This window comes from Hyperolius riggenbachi, chromosome 3 (assembly GCF_040937935.1).
Source record: "Hyperolius riggenbachi isolate aHypRig1 chromosome 3, aHypRig1.pri, whole genome shotgun sequence".
Lineage (NCBI taxonomy): Eukaryota > Metazoa > Chordata > Amphibia > Anura > Hyperoliidae > Hyperolius > Hyperolius riggenbachi.
In genome coordinates, this window is record NC_090648.1 from 89,661,628 (window position 1) to 89,686,514 (window position 24,887).

A 24,887-nucleotide genomic window follows, 5' to 3' on the forward strand; every position below is an offset into this window, starting at 1 on the left:
ATTTTGATTGCTTTTATCTATCTGACAGGATGGATTATCTAGGTAGATCTGCTGCTGGCAGCAGATCGATGGCCCATAGATTTGCATTGGATCTAATGGTGCAGTAATGCCTTTAAGCCTCATCTACACGCTTAGATGAGGCTCCGATGTTCCTTATCAATCGAGCCGCTGATGCGGCTCAATTGATAAGATCCGACAGGTCGGATCTTGCCACCGCCGAATCTCTGCTCGTTCCCTGCGAGGGGACAATGGCAGGGAATCGAGCGAAGATAAGCGGGGCCGGCGGGCACGAGCGGGGAATCGAATCCGATGCACACGCGGGCGAATGGGGACGCGGCGGGTACGCACGGGGACTCGTTTAGCCGCCGGATCGGAGCCTCATCTACGCGTGTAGATGAGGCTTATGATTGATTTTCAGTAGGTTTCCAATAGATTTCATTCTGAAATCTATTGGACATCTGTTCCTAGTCTGTGGCACACATCAGATAGATTCCTGTCAGATTCGACCTGACAGGCATCTGACAGAAATCTATCTGATGGTCGAATCTGCTGCAAATCTATCAGTGTATGGGCACCTTTAGGCTTGGTCCGATCACCTGGTGTCTGCAGGATTTGTATGCTTTCATTTTATACTATGTTTTAGCTGTCTATTGTTCTTCTGATTTCTCATTTATGATTAGGAGCGAGGCCAGTACCAGCATTCCAGCCACCACCTATAGGTGAGTACCATTTTTAGTATATGTACATCACAACTAAGGAGAGTGGTCTAAAAGAATATCACCACTCTAATGCCTGGTACACGCCATGCTACTTCCCATCAAATCAACGGGTCAAATCGATAATTTCCTGCATAACCTGAGTATTAGTTGTGAGTAACAGAAAAGAGACGGCACACAAAAGGCTTGTTAAAGTAGATTGTATTAAAGTGTAACAGTCGGGCATAAAATCAAAAATCTATCCTTTATTTTTATCTGGCAAACAAGTAATAAGGATGCTAACCAGGCAATCCAAAAGTTAAAATCACTATTACTTTTCTTGTTGATAAATTATCATTCCCCAGTTTACTTGACTCTTATTTTGTACGTTGCCACACAAAGGAACTTGCAAGGCATACTGGGTTGTCCTTTTTTGCTTCTCTACTTTCCCCTGAGACTTAACTAATGCAGCCTGATTGGCTGAAGCCTCTTTCCCTCCTGTTTTCCCCTCCCACAACTCTGTTCCTCTCTGATTGGCCAATATTTCTCATGCTGAGACAATGCATTTTCTATAGTGGAGGCTAGGCAATGCATACACAATCAGGCAGAGGAGAGTTAGGGAGGAAATTAAATCAGGATTGGCTTAAAAATAGCCACAATTAAAATGGAAAACGCTAAGAAGGATTTTCTCTTTTTTTTTACTGTAGAAAAATTACTAAAATCAAAACATGGACAGTGCAATACATATATTATATAAGTAGAGCAAGTATTTATCTACTTATATATATATGTGTTTTTTTTCTGAGATAGTATGACTGACAGCTCCTCTTAACAGTATACAGAGCACACAGAGGCACACAACATGTTTTGGGCGTAGCCCTTCCTTAGGTGTGAGGAACCTGAGGAAGGGCTACACCCAAAACATGTTACACCTAAGGAAGGGCTACAACCAAAACATGTTGTGTGCCTCTGTTTGTTCTGTATACTGTTAATACAGTCTGTTAATACAGTCTACTTGAAGAAGCCTTTTGTGTGCAGACCGCACACAAAAGGCTTCTTCAAGAAGACTGTATTAACAGTATACAGAACAAACAGAGGCACACAACATGTTTTTGGTGTAGCCCTTCCTCAGGTTCCTCACACATAAGGAAGGGCCTGGTTCACATTAGAAATAATGAGCCAAACGGATCCGGTATGCAGATCCGGTCTCCGCTTCACCAGATCCGGATGGCTGTGTGTACACTGGCAAACGGATGGTGAAAACAGATCTGATCACTGATCGATTGGATCAGTTTTCACTCTGTTTGCTGTAAAATACTTGGTAAAATACATACCTAAAGTCAGCAGTAGAGGCTTCCTCTTCTTGCGCTAGTCACATGACGCGTCATTTAGTCACATGACGCGGAAGAAGACTGATGCCTCTACCGCCGGCCTTAGGTATGTATATTAGGCACGGTTCACCCTCGCTCACCACCGGCCTGGCTGCTGCACCCTCCCGCCGCTAAAGTTCGAATGCCCACATCCCCCCACCCCCCGTGGAATGGTCCGTTTCTTAATTAGTGTGAAGAAACATTCCGTTCCACATTGCCCCCAATGCAATAGCATTTTTTTCCGTTCCATTCCGCTCGGCAGAATGGTCCGGAAAATTAGGCCCTGCAGGATTTTTTAGGTCCAGGGAATGTAATGTATGGAACTTATCCGTACCAACGGAAGCATGTGAACGGTCCAATAGGTTAACATTGGATCCCTTCACATCAGTTACGTTTGTACAGTATACGTTCCGCAAAAAAACGCAGATGTGAACCAGGCCTAACTGTACATTGGTGTGCAGGAGTGGTGTCCCTGCAGAGGTCTGGTACAGGCTTCCGGGTCTAGAGTCACAGGCCTGAATTGGAGAGGAAGGTGTGAGTTCTCTGTATTTGAGTATTGGAGGTGGATTGCCACTGTTAGGCAACCCCTCTTCCCCTCTCCAGATCAACAATTTCTGTGATGCTGCATGCACCAATGCATTTTCTTTTTGGCATGATTCTCACTGTGGTTCATATGCAATTCACTTTTTCGCCCGAGTTATCTCCTAGGAGATAATTTTCATATTCTCTTTAAAATAACTTTTAAGCATTTTACAAATTGGCTGCCCTGCCGTGGCAGTCAGCTGACTCAGGGGGGAGATCAAATTACATCTTGTAAATATACACATATGAGGGGGAATTAAACAGGCTAAACTCTCTACATACATACAGGGTGCATTTCTCTCTGTTTTCCTTCTGTCCTGTGCAAGAGTTCAGGTCCACTTCAACGCCACTGTTAAATAACAGGGTTACTCACATATAAATGTTCTGTGCTCTTTTCTGCTAGGACTGGATTTCTCATCTTCAGCTGTCAATGCAGCGTTTACAGACCCACCAGGTGAGAAGGCAGAACAAGCCATAATGAACACACACATTTACTTATCTTTACCATATTTGCTTTGAAGAAGTTGTTGATATAATGTTGTCTGTACTCGCTGTGCTGTACTGTGTTTCAATGACAAGATCAGATTTATTGTGGCCACACACCGTACGATTTTTTTATATTTCTTTTCAAGTTTTCTCGTACGAGATCATTTTTCATCTAATATTAAAAATAGCTCTTCAGCACTCTACAACTCTCTAGTGAAAAAAAGTGAAAAAGTACTGTCAAAATTATTCTGTTTTCTTGCTCGCTGGTGGCTCCATAGGCATTTAATTGATAAGGCCTGAAAATATCACCTAGGCAGGCCCGGATTTACATCACAGGAGCCGATAGGCACAGATGTCCTGGCACCCTAGACTTTGCCCTCCATAAACCTACAAATCCCGCCAAACTACACTGCAATTGTGCTGGCTGGCCCAGCTGTCACTTCTCCCTTACTTCCCTTGCCTATCATAGGTATCTACAGGTGCTCCTTATTATTAGGTAGCCAGAAGTACCATCTGTATTAAGTAGCTAGAGGTTCCCCCGACTGAAGGGAGATCTGGTTACTGGAATGCCGAGAGCTGGGCGAGTAACCTCTCATTTACACTCCGCTTGTGGTTCTGCATTGGTAAGGCAGGGGGGAGGCACTTGGGGAGGGGACTGAGCCGCCTTTCCATCATCAGACGCCTGTAGGCATGTGCCTACAGGACCAGTGCCGGATTTGTACTTCCCAGTGCCCTAGGCCTGCTGTCACCAAGTGCCCCCCCCCCCCCCCCCCCAAAAAAAAATATTTTGTCCAACACTCTGACTAGCAATCACTGGATTGAATGGGCTCATTTCAGTTGTGCTGCTCTGCCCCCAGTCAACAAATAATTATTGTAATTTGCGCTCCTGCCCGAATGTGCACAGCAGCCGATAGTGTTCTGGGCATGCATACTTGAGAAATGATGCTGATGTATGACCAGTACTTGTCAAGAATGCGTAACACTGTACCGGCCATGGGCAGGAGTGAGAAATTACAGGGAGCGCGAGTGGCCAGAGCATGCGCTGCTTCTTTGTCCTCTGTGTGACTGGCTGCAGTCGGAGACACAAACAGGTGACCGGGCAGCTCAATGGAGAGAAACCCATCCAAAACAGAGAACAGGTAAGTAGCAAACATCCTGTCAAGACCCACTTTGGATGTTCTTTTGTAATTAGAGAGGACCTGAACTCAGAACTTCCTCTCTGCTCTAAAAGATACGCAACAACATAACCTTTAAATATAAACATTTCTTTGTTACAGCTGATACAAATCCTGCAATAAATCTGCAGTGTGTCTACTTCCTGCTTTTATGGAAGCAGACATATTTTTAACATCCTGTGCTTTCAAATGAGCTTAGATGTTGTGGCAGTCAGGTGACACATTGTAGAGATAAATTACAACTTGTGATTAGACACAGAGGAGGGGGAATTAGACAGGCTCTCTAAATACATACATGGTACAGATCTCTGTTTTCCTTCTGTCCTGTGCAAGAGTTTAGCTCCACTTTAAAGCATCTGAATGACATTTATGTATATTTGCTGAAAAATCTATGCATCTCTTTTGAATGTTGAATGTACATGTGGTGATGTGCTCTAACATATTGACAATATACAGGAACAAAGTCTGAAGAAGGCTTATTAGCAGAAAGCTTTCTCTTTTTCTTTTAAGCAATTAAATGGTATCATCCTGATTCAAAACTTTATGCTTTCGCTGATGGTACAATGCTCTGCTGCTACAGGAAAGCAGAAGGATGCCAAACCATACACACTAGCATAGAGGTAGTAACAGCTCAGGTGTCCTTTAAAATCAAAGTCACAGTTTAGCAATGAAAGGGAAGCAAGCAGTTCTCATAGATGGTAGGAGATGAAGGACAGAAAGGAGCCAGGAAAGAGTTAACTGAATCAGACAAAGGATCACTGCTAGCTAGGGAAAAAAAAGAGAGAGTCATAAATTAGGATTAGTTAAAGTAATTTACAACTGCTGTGTCAGTGTCAAAGCTGTAAAAGAGGTGAAGAAACTAGCAGACCACTAGCAGACCTCACTGATGTTTGGGAATGCCTGCATTAAAACTCAGCGTAACTTAGTTCTATCTGCTTTGTAATGTAAATCCCTGGCATTTCTCACATCATCTGTATGTCTATCATACAGAGGAAGGGTGACAGTTATGATTGATCCTGATTGTTATAACACATCAGGAAATGTGAGAGAGAGAAGCAAGGATTGGGGAACTCTGGAATTCAGCTATTAGTGCAGAGCAGGGCGCTGGCTGGCTGCGCTGCGGGACCAGAAGAGATGATTTACTTTGACATATGACCTCTTCTCTCTCCAAGTCATGCCGCCCTTCTTATCTTATCAGATTTTATCGCCCTAGGCCGTGGCCTTTCTGACCTTTCCAGAAATCCGGCCCTGTACAGGGCCTTATGGTAAATTCCAACCCTGCACCTAGGAGAAAACTTAGGCAGAAAAGCAAATTGAATAAAGCCCATTTCTTTTTTTTATTGATTGTAACAGTTGAAAAATCTGACATATGTATCACATATCTGAATTAAAATTTTCCCTAATTATGGAAAAAAATGAAAACCCAGAGAAAATTGCTTGGGTCTAGGCATCAACACATTGACAATCTATCCTACACCATTCAATTGCTATAAAAATTGAACAGAAAAAAAATCACCACTCCTACACCACTCCTAATCGATTTATATCGAACCCCCCCCCCCCCCCCCGGGAAATTTGATCAGATGTTTCAAACATCCTCGATCTTTTTTATCGAATTTCCATAAAATTAGATAGTTTTATTGTTTTGTGTGTGGCCACTATTACAAATCACTGAGGTCAATCAGATATTTCAATGACTAGTCTATAACTGTATTAACTGAGCCTCCCTAACTAATAAGTGTTTACATATGATATGAGGTTGTGTATTGCTATTATTGAGTCTAGGCTAGCAGACTTTGGGGTGTATGCAACAAACTATGTTATGCACAATTACATGCGTAAAGTCTTACCAACCAATGAATAGAGCAGAATGCAATACATTTCATGCAATTAATCACTCTCTACTCAACTTATGTAAGACTTTATGCACATAATTCTGCTTAATGCAGTTTATTGCATACACCCATTTTAGATTTGTAATAAGAGAAATGTGAAGGGTTACCCCAGGCTCCTTCATATATACTACTGACTATCCTTTCATTAGGTTCACTTTAACCACTTCACAACTGAGGGGTTTTACCCCTTCAGCATCCAAGCAATTTTCACATTTCAGCTCCTTCCATTCATTTGCCAATAACTTTTATCTCTACTTATCAGAATGAAATGTGTTAAATGTGTTTTTTTTATCACTAATTAGGCTTACTTTGGGTGGTAAATTATGCCAAGAATTATTTTATTCTAAATGTTTTTTAATGGAAAAATAAGAAAAAAATTGGAAAAAAATCCTTATTTTTCAGTTTTCGGCCATTATAATTTTTTAATAATGCATGCTACCATAATTAAAATCCACGTAATTTATGTGCCCATTTGTACCGGTTATTACACCATTGAAATGATGTCCCTATCACAATGTCTGGCGCCAATATTTTATTAGGAAATAAAGATGCATTTTTTTTCAGTTTTGCATCCATCATTAATAAAAAGCCCATAATTTATAAAGTAACAGTATTATACCATCTTGACATACATATTAAAAAAGTTCAGTCCCTAAGAAAACTATGCATTTTTTTATAATTGTAAATTTATTTCATTGTATTTTTTTTACAAAAAAAATAAATGTTGGTAATTATTGGGAAGTGTGGGAGGTAAGGGGTTAATTTAAAATGTAAAAACAGGTCTTTGCATTTTAAAAAAATACTTTTAGTTGTAGTTTTACTATTTGGCCACAAGATGGCCTCAGTCTTTTTTTTTTATACGTCCTGTAAGCAAAATATGTATGCTTACAGGAAGTGTACTGAAGATGGGAAACTTTTATTTATTAGAATGATCGTGCAGCTTCTCATAAAAGGCGCCGATAATTGCTACGGGAACTTAGATCAATGATTAGGAATTGCTTTCCCATTCATTGACCTCCTGGTGGGCAGATGGCAACATGAACGAGCGCACAAGTAAGCGGGAGCACGTACAGCAGTGGTAGCAACGGGAGTACGTATATTTACTCCCCTGGGCGGTTAGATGAAGTCTGCAGGGGAGTAGATATACTGTACTGGAGCTGTGAAGTGGTTAAAATGCTAAAATTGGAGCATCCAGATATCTGAAAATAGTTTTGAATAGCCTGATGATGTCATCATTTATTCACACAACATCACTATCCTGGTAGAGGTCTACTGGGAGGGACCAGTGCCGTCTCCTGCACCGCCTGCCCATTGGACACCAGACTAAATTTCCCAATGTTGGAATGTGTATTTAGCAGCAACAGTCTATTATGTATACAGTATAAAATACATGACCAGCTATAACACAGGGTGGCCGTGTATATTTAGTAGCAGAGCTCTTACTGCATCCTGTGTTTCTAAAAGGAAGTTGTCAATAAAACTTGTTTGTTATTCTTGGTGTGTAAGTACCAAGGTAGCCATTAGCCATGAGGACTGATTAATCCTGGAGGGTAGCAAGAGACCGGCACCAGATGCAGCTGACAGCACATATACGGATGACAATTCTGTGCTATGGAAATGTGCACACCAGATTAATGTTCCGTGTAGTCAAGCAAGGAGGTAGCACTGCTTCGCGATTTCCCACTTCCTCAGAGGCTATAGAACAATCCTTGAAAAAAAAAAAAAACATAATAGTGCCACAGCTTCTAAATTTCACTTTATGCACAAAAGGGTACAACACCTTTCGTTTTTATATTTTAAACTGTTTTTAACTACCTTTGTATGTTAAGTACTTAGTTCTGTCCTGGTTACCAAAGGATCTATGTAGGAACATACAAAGGTTGTACAGAAAGCAATTGTATATTGTATGAATTGTGAACCCCCTTGGGAAAAGGGTTGTGAGGAGGGGCATTTTTTTTTTACAATAAAATGGGCAACTATTTTAGAAAAGGGGGTTATCTGTGGCAAAACACATCTAATCATGTTTGGAGGTACCCTAGATTCACCAATAAAGTCTGTAGGCTGTTTGCACAGATGTGACATTGACATTATCTTAATTCGATGCAGATGATTTTTTTTTCTGTAGTGTTGCTACAGCTAATTATTTGGAGCCCATGTCCCAGATTTGGAGCCCATACAGCAGGTCCTGTAGCAGGATTAAACATTCCTGCTTCAGGATCTGCTGTGTGCCACCAGGCAGCAGGAGGCAGCAGCAGCGATCCTCAGTGCTCTGAGGCTGACAGCCACTGACTGTAATGATATGTGCTACCTAGTGCCTAATTATGTTGTTGGAGGGAAGTGTTGCCTAATTATGTTGTTTAGAGGATATGCTGCCTAATAAAAAAAATCCCCATACACACACTATACAGTGTTCACATTTCAGTGGAATGTCAGACGTGTCAAGTGAGATAAAATTCACGTTTCTTTGTAAGTGGAGACCTTTTGGTTATAATTTCTGTATTTATAAATGTTACAGAACCATGAATGTTAAACAGCGGCAAAGAGCAGTCATTGAGTTCTTGACCAAATGAGAATGTTCTGTTGTCGACCACCATACAAACCTCAGAAATGTGTGTGGTGGGAAAACAAATCATCAGAGTGGTGTGCAAACATAGTTTGTAGAAGGTGAAAACAGTGTTGAAGAGAAACCACATAAGAAAAACCATCAACTGCATTCACAGAGGAAAACCAAAACAGTCTTTTGGTCAAGAACTTGTTGATTGTTTTTTTTGCACCTGCAACACCTTATAAAACAGAAATTAGGTCAGTTCTGTAGTATGAGGTACACTAGCTGGCGGTGTCAAAATAACACATTTGGGTTTTAGAGAACAAAGCAAACCCGAGCTGAAAATAAAATTATCAGATAATTCATTGTTTGTGTAATAGCAGTGGCATAACTAAGGAACTTGGGGCCCAAGTATGGGTTTTACATGCAACCAGCACAACTGCCAACTTCATGTTTGCTACTTACCTGCATCAGTGTTTTACTACACCTAACATCTGGAAATCTGCCTGAAGAAGGGGACTAGATCCCAGAAAGCTTGCATTATTTAACTTTATCAGTTAGCCATTAAAAGGTTTTACTTTTACAAGACTTTGTTTTTTTCTACCTACATACATGGGGCCCCAGGAATTCTACTGATATGAAGAATCAAAACTTACCAAGGACAGCTGCAGTATCAGAGAGGTGTAATCTGAGTAAGAAAACAGTTAGGATTACCACTATACAATGCACATATGGAGGTGTTAAATACCAAAGCAAAGGTAATAAAATGGATGAAGGAAAGACCCTAATGGGCCCCTCTGGTTCAGTGGCCCCAGTGTGGTCCCAACTTCTGCATCCCTTTTTGCTACGTTCCTGTATAGTAGTAAATGCTAAACAAAACTTTCCTGGAGTCTCGTATTCTCATTTTCATCAGGTTCATTCAGCCGAAACACAGAGAAAAAAATGACCTTTTGAACTTTTCTGCACTATCCTGTTATTAGGAGTGTTTGTTTCGCAGATACAAGTGTTGTGGCTTCTGTTCACTTTTCTGGAGAACTGCTGATTAATTATCTAGCAGCTTCTGTGGTTGATTGACTCAGTAACAGGTAAGTAAAAGTAAATATTTGCATTAAAAAGTCACATGTAAAAGAGGAGAAGTGATAAAAGAGATTTATATAGATTTTGCTGTGCATTTTTATGGAATACATCAATTATTCCTGTAATTTAGCTGCTTGTGTGACTCTTTCAGATGCACAAAGCAGTGAGAAGAGCCACAAGCTGGGATGGATGAAACGTGTGCTGGTGTTTTGCCTCATCCTTTTATTGTTGGTGTCTGTCATGGTTATAACCTACCTAGTTTTCACCTACTGTAAGTACTATTACATGTTGTTTCTGCTACACTGGGGGCTATCTTGGAGGTTCCCATAAATGGCCTCTATGGCCCCATTCACACTGGAAATCACAAAATGCTAGCAAAATAACTAACATTTTGCAAAACAATTTTCCCACTATTTTTCACTTCACAAGAAAGCAATTTTGGAGTGATTGCATTGTGCATTGTGCAATCCTATTAAATGTAATTGCTCCAACATCGCTAAAAAATGCTGCACGCAGCGCGTTTGCATTTTCAGCAAACTGCTAATTGCTGGTGATCACCAAGTGTGAAAACTGCCATACACTTTATATTGCAATAGCGCTTTTTAAAACGCTAGTAATCGCCAGTGATTAATAGCGCTGCTGAAATCACTAGTAAAACGATCCAGTGTGAATGAGGCTTTTCACGTCTTTTGCAAATCTACCTTCAACACCAATTGTTCATTAACAAGCAATGCTGGCTCACCATCCTTAAGGTCCGTACACACGCCGGACTGGAGGCAACGACGGGTCCGTTGTCACCTCCCGCTGGGTGGGCGTTCCAACGACAGTCCGGCGTGTGTACGCACTGTCGGCGGACTGATACGGCTCTTTCTGAGCGATCCGCCGCTGCATACAAACATCCAACTTTTTAGAACAAATTGTCGTTTGAACGACTTGTGCAAACAACAAGTCATTCAGACTTCATGTACCTAATTTACATGCCGTTTAACCAACTTGATAATGGACAATGGTCTGGATAGAACAATGGACTGGATTAAATGACTGATCAAACGACTTGTTGTTTGAATGTCTATTAAGCTCCATACACACGCTCAACAGCGGTCTTTTATGCAGCACAATTGTCAAAAGACTTGTTGTGAAACAAGTTGAAATAATTAAAAAAAAGTCTTGCTATTGTTCAAAAAGCTGATAAGACGGATAAGAAGTCAATCCAACTGTTAAGTCCCATACACACACTCAACAGCGGTCTTTTATGCTTTCACAACTTTTGTTGTGAAACAAGTTGAAACACCTAAAAAAAATATTTTGCTATTGTTCAAAGAGCTGATAAGACTGACAATCCAACTGTTGGATTGACTTGACAAACAACTGAGAGAAGTTGTGTCCAACATGGCAACGTGTACAAAACTCTGTTATGACTTTTCAATGACTTCCATTACTAACTAGAACATATCGTTCACCAGTTGAGTAACAATATGTAGTTGTTTGTCAAGTTGTCCGTCAAGTTGTTCTGTGTGTATAATAGTTGTTTGCTTGCCAAGACGTATCTTTCCAACGCTGTATATAGTAAAAGACTTTTGTTGAGCGTGTGTATGTGGCTTATTTGTCCAACTAATAGACATTCAAACAACATGTCGTTTGATCAGTCTTTTAATACATAAAAAGTAGTTTGTACACATGTACGGACCTAACTGTCGTTTGAACGACAGTTAGTCCAATGGATCCACCAAGTGGTTCAGTCAAAATTGCTGCTATCAGTCTAACGGTCGAATGTACACACGTCCAACTGTCGTTCAAATGACTGGTTTGAACGACAAGTCATTCGGAAAAATCAGACGTGTGTCTTTCAAGATAATATACATCTTCATTCAGGCACTTAAAGGGACCCTGAGCAGACCCTTAAAATGAAAATCTGGACTTACCCGGGGCTTCCTCCAGCCCTCCGTAGCCCACGAGGTCCCTCGGCGTCACCTGGGTTACCTCCGCGGTTAGGGACCCGTAAGCCTCGTGACTTTGGGTGATGGATGTGCGCAACAGCGCATGTGCAGTCCATCCTCGCAACCAGATTGATCATGCGCAGTTCAAAATTTTGCACATGCACAAGAGGCTTACAGCGATGCACGCATGATCTAGCAATTGTCATGACTTCGCCTGAAGTCACCAGGCTAGCGAGACTACGGAGGGAACCCAGAGGATGCCAAGGGACCTTGTGGTACATGCATATTTTCATTTTAAGGATCTGCTTTGGGTCCCTTTAAAGTAAACCTTAAATGAAAATAAACTGATCAGATAAACAACTGTATCTATCCTCCTACTCCTTTTTTTTTTTGTAGATATCCCACCATTTTATATTATGCTTAAAAGCTTAACCATTTAAGACTTTTGGATGTAGAAGCTATGTCCAAAAGTCCGCATGCGCTCCCATGGCCGATCTCGCATGTGCATGCGCGCTCCCGGTCCGTGGATCGGTAGCTCATGGATCAATGAATCTGGACATGGCGCCCGATCATTGTTCCCTTTCCCCGACAGAAAAAGCGACGGCTTCTCTTGGAAGCCGTCGCTTTTTCTATACAATATAATAACATTTCTATAGCGCTTTTCTCCCATAGGACTCAAAGCGCTTAGGCTCTCTCAGATTCAGTAATTGGTAGTAGGATGAAGTATTCACACAACAAAAGTTATATTTCTGCAAATGCCAAACTGAACAGGTGGGTTTCAGTCTGGATTTAAACACTCCAGGGATGGAGCTGTCCTGATCTGTTGAGGTAAGGAGTTCCAAAACGTAGGGGCAGCATGACAGAAGGCTCTGGGACCAAAAGTTTCCAAGTGGACTCTGGGTATGACTAGATTATTAGAACCTGTGGATCTGAGAATGCGGGGATTGCTACGCAGCTGCAACATTTCTTTCATGTATCCAGGGTCCAGATTATTCAGTGATTTAAATGTCAGTAGGCCGATCTTGAATAGGACCCTCCATTCTATAGGTAGCTAGTGAAGGGAGTGCAGGACTGGCGTTATGTGGCAGTGACGGGGTTGGTTGGTTAGCAGTCAGTTGGTTTTCTGCCTATTACGTCCCTCTAAGCCTACATGTTACGCTTAGAGTGACGTCATGTAAACAAACTCAAGGTTGCCATCTTGTGGCCAAAAAGTAAAACTACATCTACATGTAAACAAAAAATAAACACATATTTACATAAAAAATTTACTATTTACATCCCACCCTCCCAAAAATACCCAAATAAAATGTTTAATAAAAAAAACAAAAAAATTACAATAAAAAAACAAAACAAAAACTAAAATATTTACCTAAGGGTCTAAACTTTTTAAATATCCATGTAAAGATGAAATATTTCTTTTTTTTTTAATTATACGCTTGTAAATAGTGATGGATGCAAAACGAAAAAAATGCATTATTTCCAAATAAAATATTGTCGCCATACATTGTGATAGGGACATAATATAAATGGTGTAATACCCGGGACTATTAGGCAAATACAATACATGGGGTTTAATTATGGAGGCATGTATTATTTTAAAACTATAATGGCCGAAAACTGAGAAATAATGCATTTTTCGTTTTTTTTTTCTTATTCTTCCTGTTAAAATGCATTTACAGCAAGGTAGCTCTTACCAAAATGTACCCCCAAAGAAAGCCTAATTGGTGGAGAAAAAAAACAAGAAATAGATCAGTTGATTGTGTTAAGTAGTGATAAACTTATAGGCTAATAAATTGGAGGTGAACATTGCTCGGATGCATAAAGTGAAAACGACTGAAGACTGAAGTGGTTAAAGAAAAGTAGATTTATTATTTTGTCTCTGCTCAGTGACACAGTCTTTCCCTGTCCCAGAAATTTAAAGTATATGAACTATTGACAATTTTACCTATCTCTGCTCACAACAGCTGTTCTCTGCAAGGAAAACGTTTTATGGCTGTAATTCGTTATCAGCGAGGGCTATGCTAAAGTCCCACTGGATCCCAATTGAAGAAAAACTGTCACTTACATACCTGAATGTTACCTCTTTCAGACAGAAAAAGAAGAAATTGACACAGTATAGTTATTTGTATGCTTGCCACTGTACATACACTTGTTTATCTCATCTTGTCACATGTCACTTAAGGTTCTCTTTAAACAATTAATCTGCATAGCAAAAAAATTATATAATAAAAAGAGAGGTAATTACTTACCTCTCCAGAAGATATAGTCACCAGTTCAACTGGAACAAAGTTTTTATTCAAAAAGCAATCTGACAACGCCTTTCACGGGTCATAGCCCGCTTCCTCAGGTCAATACAAAATGTCCTGATAGCATAGAGGATAAAGTGTAGGCGCCTCTAGGCATTTTGTATTGACCTGAGGAAGCAGGCCATGACCCGTGAAATGCGTTGAACTTGTCAGATTGTTTTTTGAATAAAAACTTTTTTCCAGTTGAACTGGTGTCTATATCTTCTGGAGAGGTAAGCAATTACCTCTCTTTTTATTATATAACTTTTTTATTTGCATTTAAAAATACTAAAATAGAACATACATTGGGCGCCTCCATCCTACCCATTACCAGTCAGACCTCCTTTGGAGGTAATAGCTTTGCAGTTTTCTGGAAAGTCCATCATACTACAGGAGAGCGACCATCCAGTATCCAGCAGGACCTGGAGTACCGAGCAGGGACGATTAATTCCCTGCAGGCCTATACGCTGGTTGCAGGAACTGCAGCCCACCTTTGTGAGTATATATTTATATGATTTTATTCTCCCTATACCTGACAATACTGCACCGTCGGGCTCCCGGTCTCTCCCTATTTCTCACCTAGGTATTCTTGGCCCTTACAAGAATCACCAAAGAAAAAACACTATAATCTTCATAACAAATCTTTCAATTACCTCGTTAGACTGTTGATTGAAGTATAAATCATCTGACTTTATAAGCAGTATACATGAATAGCACTGATATATTTAATAGTACAGTAACGTCCCCATTATCTGGAACTCGGGCTAAAGGAATGCTGAACTAACTGGCATTCCGGAGGGGATAACAGGGACTGTTTTTTGGTGGGGTTTTCCGGCCACAAAATACTCACCAAGCCTCCAGTGACGTCCTGTAGCTCCTATCAGCTTTCCGGCATCCGTACACGGCTTTCAGCATTTCACGTGACCCAACATGGGTCAAATGACACACTGGGAGCTATACTCGGAGGATGCCAGAAAGCCACCAGGCATATGCTAGAAGCTACAGGACATCACTGGAGGCTCGATGAGTATTTTATCCTGCACAAGGGGGGGAGGTCTGTGCTTTTTCATCTGGTTGTTAAAGCACTTGAGGCGATTCCCACCAGTGGCATATACTAGGGACTTTGCTGTAATTGTTTCTAAACAGTTTCCAGGCATTTACTATTGCTTTTGATGATCTAAAATACTAATTTGGTGTTGTAGTTTATATAGGATTATCATTTTTTAAAACTCAAACTTTGTTATACTTGATCAACTAAATCAAGCCCAAGTGCCCTCTGGACCCATCAGAAGTACCCCCTTGGGTACGTGTATCACTGGATGAGACTCTAGGGTCTCGAGAGGCTGCATTTCACATACCATAATCCTTTTTATGCCTCTTATTCCACTAGTTTGAACGTGTCTAAGAGTCCCGTATACAGTAATATACGCTCATATCTCATACATGTTTCATTAAGATGGTTACCTTCTACCGTGACATATGAACTTGTTCCTGTGTAGTGTCTAAAGTCCAACAGTCAGTCAGCAATAATAGAAAACTTTGGGATGAAGACTTGAGAAAAATCAATTTAACATTTGGTAAGTACCCTGCTAATTTCACGTGTTAAATTTGGCACCATTCATTTTGGAACCAGCGTTTGGCTACACGACTTTACATGGGCATTTTAATTTGGTACACAGGGATAATTTGGGTGCTGGCATATGGCTGTTACACTACAGAAACTGGCCATCTAAGCTGATGGTGCCTGGGTTACAAAGGGTAAAAGGGTGAAGATGACAATGGGTTATATAGGGTCATGGTGATGAGCCAAATGGCCATTTTTGCTTTGTTGCCATTTTGGTAAAGTAGAAAATTGCACCTATGTGGAAATGGCATTTTTTTGGGGTGCATTAAAGCCAAAGGGGAATAGACTGTATTCTCTACTTGTGCAATTTTTTTTTTAATGAAACCAGTTTTGTGACTTTTACCAGCTTATCTCTAGCGAGCATATGTTAGGGTTATCTGTTAAAGGGAACCTGAACCTAATAAAATAATTTAACCTCCCTGGTGGTATGATTATTTCCGGATTTTAGGGCCTTTTTCCACTAGCAATCGCAATCACAAATCACAAATGCCAGTGATTGCGATTTTTAATTAATTTTGTTATGCGATTGCGATTTTTCTTTTGCATTGCATTATCCCTCTTAAAATCGCTCCAGAAAGCAATTTTGATTTACAAATCGAATCCCTATAGTGGAAAAAACTTCTGATTTCTATGATAAAGTAGCAACCCTTGCTTAAAAATCACTAGCGATTTACGATTTAGCTGTGCAGTGGAAAAGGGCCCTTAGGGTCTTTTTAAAAGGTTTCAGACCCTAAAATCAGGAAAAAATCATGCCGCCAGAATGCCAGCAGCAGCCCCTGCTCTCACCTTCCTTGGCTCCAGCGCTGCAATTTTACTTTCGTCCTCCGGGTGGTGCTGTAACGCTTTGGTGAGATCACTGACGGCGATCTCACCGGAGTGTTTCAGAGCCTCAGAGGACAGGTAGGAGAACGGCTACCGACGCCTGGATCCCCCAGGAGGTGAGTAAAAACTCCTGCTGCGCGCTACACTCTGCATTAAGCTACCGGCGGCTAGCCTGGGCGTAGCTCGGGATTACCACCAGGGAGGTTAAATAAACACATGATGTACCTGCAAACAAATATTGCATACTTACCTCTCTGTCAGTTCCTCTCAGAAGATTTCCTTCTAACAGATTTTGTCAAGATTTTGTCAGAACTGAAATATATCACTTGCTGTTCGTTATATATCAGTTGCTGTCAGTTATAGCTGAAAGGACAACTGATGTGCAAGGTAATGTCAGTGTTTCCCTATGGCTCAAGTGGGCGATATTACAGTGTGCGGACCTGAAAGCTGTTACAGGATCATTGTCATTTTTAAAATGGAAGACAAAGAATTCCATTGATCACAGTGGGCAAACAAGACGTGGGAGAGGAGACAGAGATTGAGGAGTAGACTACGCGGGAGGCAAGTATGACCTAAGTATGTTTATTTTAACTTTTAATGTTCTGTATTTTCAGTTCAGTTTTGCTTTAAAGGAGTCATCAGGGAATAGTTAAGAAAATGAGTGCTACTTACCCGGGGGCTTCCTCCAGCTCCAAGCTCCCAGGACGTCCCTCGCCGCAGCTCTGCCTTCAGCCGTTCGCCGCAGGTCCGTCCCGGTCCCCGGCGATGACGTCAGAGCGACCTCCAGGTCGCTGTGTACTGCGCCTGTGCGAGCGGCGCTGTCAATCACCGCCATGTGAGCCGGAGTGGACTGCGCAGGCGCAGTACTACTGCATGCGCGGTTTAAAGTTAGAGTACAATGGATTGCATGTGGCCCATTTGCATTTCAGGCTCACTTTATATGGGCTATACATTTTTGTCAGTTAGGCTTAGGAGGTTAGGTTTAGGCATCAGGAAGAGGTTAACATATAGAGACAGATCAATTAAAGGACAACCAGTGACAAGTGAGAAGAATACGGAGGGCCATATGTATTTCCTTTTAAACAATACCAGTTGCCTGACAGTGCTGCTGACCTATTAGCTGCTGTAGTGTTTGAATAACACCAGAAACAAGCATGCAGCTAATCTTGTCAGCTCAGACAAGAATGTCTGAAACATCTGATATACATGCTTGTTCGGGGTCTATGGCTAAAAGTATTAGAGGCAGAGGATCAGTAGAATAGCAGGCAACTGGGAAGGAAAATAATATGTCTTAAAAGGAAATAAATATGTCAGCCTCCATATCCCTCTCATTACAACTGTCATTTATGGTCTGAAGTGAGTAAGACTTTATTATCAAGAAAGGGGTTAAAGAGAATCTGTATTGTTAAAATCGCACAAAAGTAAACATACCAGTGCGTTAGGGGACATCTCCTATTCCCTCCTCGCCGCATTAAAAGTGGTCAAAAACAGTTTTAAAAAGTTTGTTTATAAACAAACAAAATGGCCACCAAACCAGGAAGTAGGTTGATGTACAGTATGTCCACACATAGAAAATACATCCATACACAAGCAGGCTGTATACAGCCTTCCTTTTGAATCTCAAGAGATCATTGTGTGTTTCTTTCCCCCTGTTCTCATGCACTGAAGTTTCAGGCTGCTCTTTTCTTCCTGCAAACAGCTCTGCCCTTGTCTGTAATTCCTCAGTATGTGAAAGCCCAGCCAGCTCAGAGGACGATTTATCCAGCTTGTAAAAGATAAGAGAGAAGAGAGAAGCTGCCCTAATCTAAATAATACACAGGCAGTGTGCATAGAGGGGCCTGGAATGGGGAGTTCATAGCAGAACCACAACACTGAAGAACTTGGCAGCCTTCCAGACACAGGCCGACAAGTCTGACAAGGGAAAGATACATTGATTTATTACAGAGACTGTGATAGTAGAAAGTGCTGCAGTAAGCCAGAACACATTAGAATAGCTTTTGGAACTTGTAGGATGATAAAAAACTGGATGCAATTTTTGTTACGGAGTCTCTTTAATGAGGTTAGGGTAATGCATCAGAGAGGGATTCATGAGTTGGAGGAAGGTTCAGACTATGTTTTTTTGTTTTTTTGAATGGGAAATTTATTATTGATTTTATTTTTCAGGAAAAGAAATAAAAAGCCTTAAAACAGATATTCAGATCATTAAGAAGCATTTGGGTAAGTCCAGATGAAACAAGTGATTTTGTAGGCTGTCCCCTGGCTATTTAACACAGCTATATCAATATGTGCGCCCTGATTCATGAAGCTATGGTAATATTACTAGGTCTGAGTTTCTTCCATACTTTCGGTATACTACCATCAATTTATACTGTATCTCAGTAAAACTAAATTAGATACGTGGATATATAATTTGCTGCATAAACTAAAACTAAATTTGAAATGAGCCATGAATGACAATGGCCAGATAGGGTTACTGTGTTACTGCGTGCATGTATGTTCATGCCCAGAATATCAACACTGCAGGTCTCAGAGGAGTAGCTATGGGTGGACAGGGGGGGATACTGTATATGTACCCAGGCGCAGCACTGTGAGGGCGCTCAGCACGGCCGTTGCACCCCCACATGCATGAAAGGTGGCTAGTTGGCTGCCCGAAGTGCACCTGCTTCTCCCCCTCCCTCTGCAGATGAGCGCAGAAGTGTTAGCAGCAGAAAAAGGTTATTTAAAGGGAGCACATCTGGCTATCTAAACGAGGGGAACGGGGGGGGGGGGGGGGACATCTGGCTTTCTGAAAGGGTAAGGGGGCACATATGGCTTTTTTTAATAACATTTGACTCCACCCATGGCTATGACCACATTCTGATGTGTGACCACACCCATTTTGTCGGGAGGGCGCAGTAACTGTCTTTGTGCCCGGGCGCTGAAAACTCTAGCTACACCTTTGGACTAGGCTTTGTAACATTCCCTGAAAAGGCAGCTGCAGGCAGGCAGGGTGCTTCCGCGGCTGCCTCAGTTTCCTTGGCGGGCGGTGCACACGTTCATCCGGCGTCTAGCACGCCGAGGACGGGATTGTCAGTTGCTCATAGGGTTGTTGTATCGCGTGAGCGCGCGCACAGACAGGACTTTTATGCTGGGAGGATGCGCGTCAGCTGACCTGCTGGTCGGCTGACGTCAGAGGAGACTCACGGTGCTGCTGATTGGTTGAATGGAGCGGGCGCGGCCGTGGGGTCTCCTCTGCTTCATAAGCCTTCGGGAGTCACTCGCAACCTGTCTGCTGTTGCGAATACTCTGTGTTAGCGCTCAGACCTTAGTCAGTATCCGGTGTGCTTTGAGGAAACCGGGGATTTTACACAAGACTAGGATTGTTATTATTGTATATTGCTTGATATTCTGTGTATGACTCTGGCTCACTTCTGACCTTGCTCTTGCTTATCGATTCTGTACTCCTGCCCATCTGATTCTGTTGCTAACTCTGCCTTATATATCTCTATCCTCTTGCCTGCCGATTTTGTACTGTACCTGCCTGTCTGTTGCAGAACCTAGCCTGTCTGACCACTCTACTCACCAGTGAGCCCTTGTCACTGGTGAGGTTCTTACTGATAGTACCCACCAGCTCCTCTGGTGAGGTCTTGTCAAAACTATCAGTTCACAGTTGCACCAATCACTATAAACTTCAGTATATCTGTTAGCTATACTTGCATTATTGGTGAGTCTGCAGATCACCACATAATCAGGTATAGTGTCTGCATTATTGGTGATACTGCAGATCACTCAATAATCGGACGTCTGTGTTGCTACACCAATCGTTACAGGTTTACACTGATTTTCCCAAGATGATGATAAATAGGGATGGCAATGCTTAGGAGAACTTGTGGAGAAGCATGTGATCAGTTTGATCAGCTGATGGATTTGTAATGTTCTGATTTACTGTGATGACTTCCTGGTTTAACGCTTGATCAGCAAATCAGCTGATCAAATTAATCACATGCTTCTCTGTGAGTTCTCCTAGGTAGCCATAAATAATGATGAACAAACTTTTCAGGATCTTCCAGAAAAACAAGAGACCGACTTAGCATGCTCGCCTATCCACTGAGGTAACCATAGAGCCACAAGCCCCAGTGACCGCTTTACCCCGGGCCTCCCCCACCATTGAAGTGTTAGTAGGGGGAGAGATGACACTAATGACTGTTATTATATTTCACCTATATAGTCCCAGCATAAACCACTTAAGCCTATCTGGATGAATATGTTCGTCCAGATAGGCTGTACCGCTGTCAGTGTGCGGTGCGTGCGGTCGCGCGTGCTCCCGCCACCTGCCGTTAGCCCCCCGATCAATGAATGGAAATATACTTCCCATTCATCGATCCCTGTCCCCTGCAGAAAAACCGACGATCTTTTATCAGAGACCGTGGTATTTCTGCAAAAAAAAGTCTTAATCTTCCTGCTAAAATGGATTTAGAATAAAATAATTCTTAGCAAAATGTACCCTCCAATGAAAGCCTAAATGGTGGTGGAAAAAACAAGATATAGATCATTTCATTGTGATGAGTAGTGATAAAGTTATTGGCAAATGCATGGGAGGTGAAAATTGCTCAGATGCAAAAAATGAACAACCCTGTGGGCTTAAGTTGTTAAGTGGTGCTGTACAATAGACATTACATAGCACCACATACTATGGGTATATTCAATATGGGAAGGCAGTTTTGTACAAGATGGTAGTGTGGTAGTCAGAAAAGGTGAGTGTTAATGTGGTGCTTATAGGATATGTCCGAGAACATTAAAAATCTTCTTACCTGGGGCTTCCTCCAGTCAGCCGATCTGTCCCTGTGTCCCGGAATCCCCTCTGTTGGAGATACCGAATTCAGCAGGTCGGGATCTTCTGCGCCTGTGGAGAACACTCCAGGCCACGTGAGCGTGATCAAGAGTGGCGCGGCTGTGTGCTTGCGACCTGGCGAGGTCGGCATCTCCAACTGAGAGGATCCTGGGAAACCGGAGCTGCGGCAAGGGACAGATCAGCTACCAGGGGCTGGAGGAAGCCCCAAGTAAGTAGATCTAATTTGTTTTTTATCTTTAGACGTATCCTTTAAAGCAAACCTGTGAGGAGAAAAATGGTAAACTTTAGATACGTATCTAGGTGGTGGGAAGCCTCTTCACGCTCCAGAGGCTTCCCACATCCTTTGCGAGCCCACGGCTGCCGTATGGGACCCTTTTCTTCTTCCTGGCCGTGCTCCGATCCATGTATGCACATGGCTATACTGCTTATGCAGGAGTGTGATTCATGCATGCCCAGTAGCTTGAAAGTCAGGGACGGATCTAGGGGGGGGGGGGGGGGGCAGACGGGTCTCTTGCCCCAGGCGCAGTTTGTTGAATTCTTAAAAAGGCGGCAACATTTGGATGGGGAATGGCAGTTTAGGCAGCAAAACCTGATCTTTAGGCACCAAGACCTGACCATTAGGTGCCAAAACTGGATGGGGAATGGCAGTTTAGGTGCCAAAACCTGATCTTTAGGTACCAAAACCTGACCATTAGGTGCCAAAATTGGATGGAGAATGGCAGTTTAGGTGCCAAACCTGACCTTTAGGTGCCAAAACTGGATGGGGAATGGCAGTTTAGGCGCCAAAACCTGACCTTTAGGCGCAAAAACCTGACCTTGCCCCAGGCGCAACTTGGTCTAGATCCGACCCTGTTGAAAGTGCTCATGCATAGAGGAGAAAGCTGTGCACAAGTGGCTTTGTTGTACTGTCTGGGAATAGGAGGACTGTACGCACGCACTTGCAGTACGGCCATGATAAGTGTTGCCAACCGCCCGTAAATCTACGGGCATACCGTAAATTTTAATATAAATTCAGCTGCCTATGAATTCCGTAAGGGCAGCCAATTGGCCCTGTGAGCAGGAGGAGAGGCAGCACAGAGAAGATCATGGGCACAGTGGCGGGGAAGTGGGGACGTCACCCCCCCTTCCCTCACCTGGAGCTGAGCTTCCCTAGCTCCCCCTCCAGAAATAAGTATCGTGCAGTGGCTGGCAGTGGGCGGGACTTACCTCCATCTCGTTCCAAGAGACCATCTCGCGCTTGCAACGAGACGGAGGTAAGTCCCGCCTGCTGCCAGCCTCCGCACGATACTTATTTCTGGAGGGGGAGCTAGGGAGGGAAAGCCCCAGGTGAGGGAAGAGGGAGACGTCCCCCCATCCCGCCGCTCTCCCTCTTTTCTGCGCTGCCTCTCCTCCTGCTGCAGACATCTATACTGCCTACCTACTCTGGGGACATACCCCTGGCTACCTATTCTGGGGACATCTATACCCCTGGCTACCTATTATGGGGTCATCTATACTGCTGGCTACCTGTTCTGGGGACATCTACAGTATACCCCTGGCTACCTGTTCTGGGGACATCTATACCTCTGGCCACCTGTTCTGGGGACGTCTATACACCTGGCTTCCTATTCAGGGGAAATTATATATGCCTGGCTACCTGTTCTGGGGACATATATACACCTGGCTACCTATTCTGGGGACATATATACACCTGGCTACCTATTCTGGGGACATCTATACACCAGCCTACCTATTCTGGGGACATCTATACCCCTGGCTACCTGTTCTGGGGACATCTATACCCCTGGCTACCTGTTCTGGGGACATCTATACACCTGGCTACCTGTTCTGGGGACATCTATACACCTGGCTACCTTTTCAGGGGACATCTATACACCTGGCTACCTTTTCAGGGGACATCATATATGCCTGGCTACCTGTTCTGGGGACATATATACACCTGGATACCTATTCAGGGACATCTATTCACCTGGCTACCTATTCTGGGGGCATCTATACACCTGGCTATCTATTCTGGGGACACCTATAGAACTGGCTACCTATTCTGGGGACACCTATAGAACTGGTTACCTATTCTGGGGACATCTATACACATGGCTAATACTGGGGACACCTATAGACCTGGCTATCTAAACTGGGGAAACCTATAGACCTGGCTATCTAAACTGGGGAAACCTATAGACCTGGCTACCTATACTGGGGACACCTATAGACCTGAATATCTAAACTAGGGAAACCTATAGACCTGGCTACTTATACTGGGGATACCTATAGACCTGGCTACCTATACTGGGGACATCTATACCCCTGGCTACCTGTTCTGGGGACATCTATACCCCTGGCTACCTGTTTTAGGGACATCTATACCCCTGGCCACCTGTTCCACTTCCCCGCCACTGTGCCCATGATCGCCATAGACCCCGAACAAGCATGCAGCAGATCAGATATTTGACTGAAGTTTCAATGGATTTGCTGCATGTTTTGTTTCAGGTGTGATTCACACACTGCTGATGCTAAAGAGATCAGCAGCATACCAGGTAACTGGTATTGCTTAAAATGAAATAAATATGGCAGCCTCCTTATCCCTCTCACTTCAGGTGGCCTTTCATGATTACTACTATGCACCAATGAAGAGTTATCGTAATGCAGCAATTAAAGAGACACTGAAGCAAAAAAAAATTTATGATATTATGATTTGTATGTGTAGTACAGCTAAGAAATAAAACATTAAGACCAGATACATCAGTCTAATTGTTTCCAGTACAGGAAGAGTTAAGAAACTCCAGTTGTTATCTCTGTGCAAAAAAGCCATTAAGCTCTACGACTTTCAAAAGTCGTGGAGAGGGCTGTCTTCTGACTTTTATTATCTCAACTGTTTTCTTTTTCTCTGCCAGAGGAGAGGTAATTAGTTTACAGACTGCTCTGAAATAATCATTTTGAATGCTGAGTGTTGTGTAATCTGCACATATTAGAGAATAATGCAATGTTAGAAAACACACTATATACCTGAAAAGAAAAATATGAGAATATTTTCTTTGCTGCTAATCTTCTAGTAAGTATTCATCGTACACAACCAATTCATTATATCATATTTTGTTTTTCGCTTCAGTGTCTCTTTAAAGGCAGACCCAAGGTGAGACCCACTAGTTCTAGAGCCCTGCTGCACCCTGTATTGCTATTGCCTCTATTCTCACCTCTACCTTGGCTTTGTCTGTCACACAGGCCTCTGCACGTCCTGTCCACCTGAATGGATGCATCGGGGATCCAAGTGTTATTTTTTCTCAAAATCTCACCAGAACTGGGACATGTCGCAGAGGGATTGCATCAACCATAACGCCACTCTTCTCATACTGACTAGCAAGAGCGAATTGGTAATGTGTCCTCGCCCCCCCCCCCCCCCTTCCCTTTGCAGTTAGTGTTTGATGTGTTTGCCACTAGTGGAGTGATAGATTCAAGTATTTTAATAATGCCTCTAAAGCAATATTTTGGATATGTTATACATACACACCAAGATCAGTGCATCTATGTAAAAATTGGGATCAGTAAAATTGCGATAGTTTAAC

At 42.5% G+C, this 24,887-nt stretch overlaps 1 protein-coding gene across 1 annotated transcript in view; it reads left to right on the plus strand.

Annotated features, from left to right (window-relative positions):
• LOC137561039 (CD209 antigen-like protein D) overlaps nt 1–24,887 on the plus strand; it is a 47,742-nt gene that overhangs the window by 17,422 nt on the left and 5,433 nt on the right. Inside the window, exons 5-10 of the mRNA XM_068272260.1 lie at nt 681–719; nt 3,051–3,101; nt 9,977–10,096; nt 15,547–15,624; nt 18,657–18,710; nt 24,547–24,695. Of these exons, the coding sequence (XP_068128361.1) occupies nt 681–719; nt 3,051–3,101; nt 9,977–10,096; nt 15,547–15,624; nt 18,657–18,710; nt 24,547–24,695 (491 nt within the window). The remainder of the gene's footprint in view (nt 1–680; nt 720–3,050; nt 3,102–9,976; nt 10,097–15,546; nt 15,625–18,656; nt 18,711–24,546; nt 24,696–24,887) is intronic.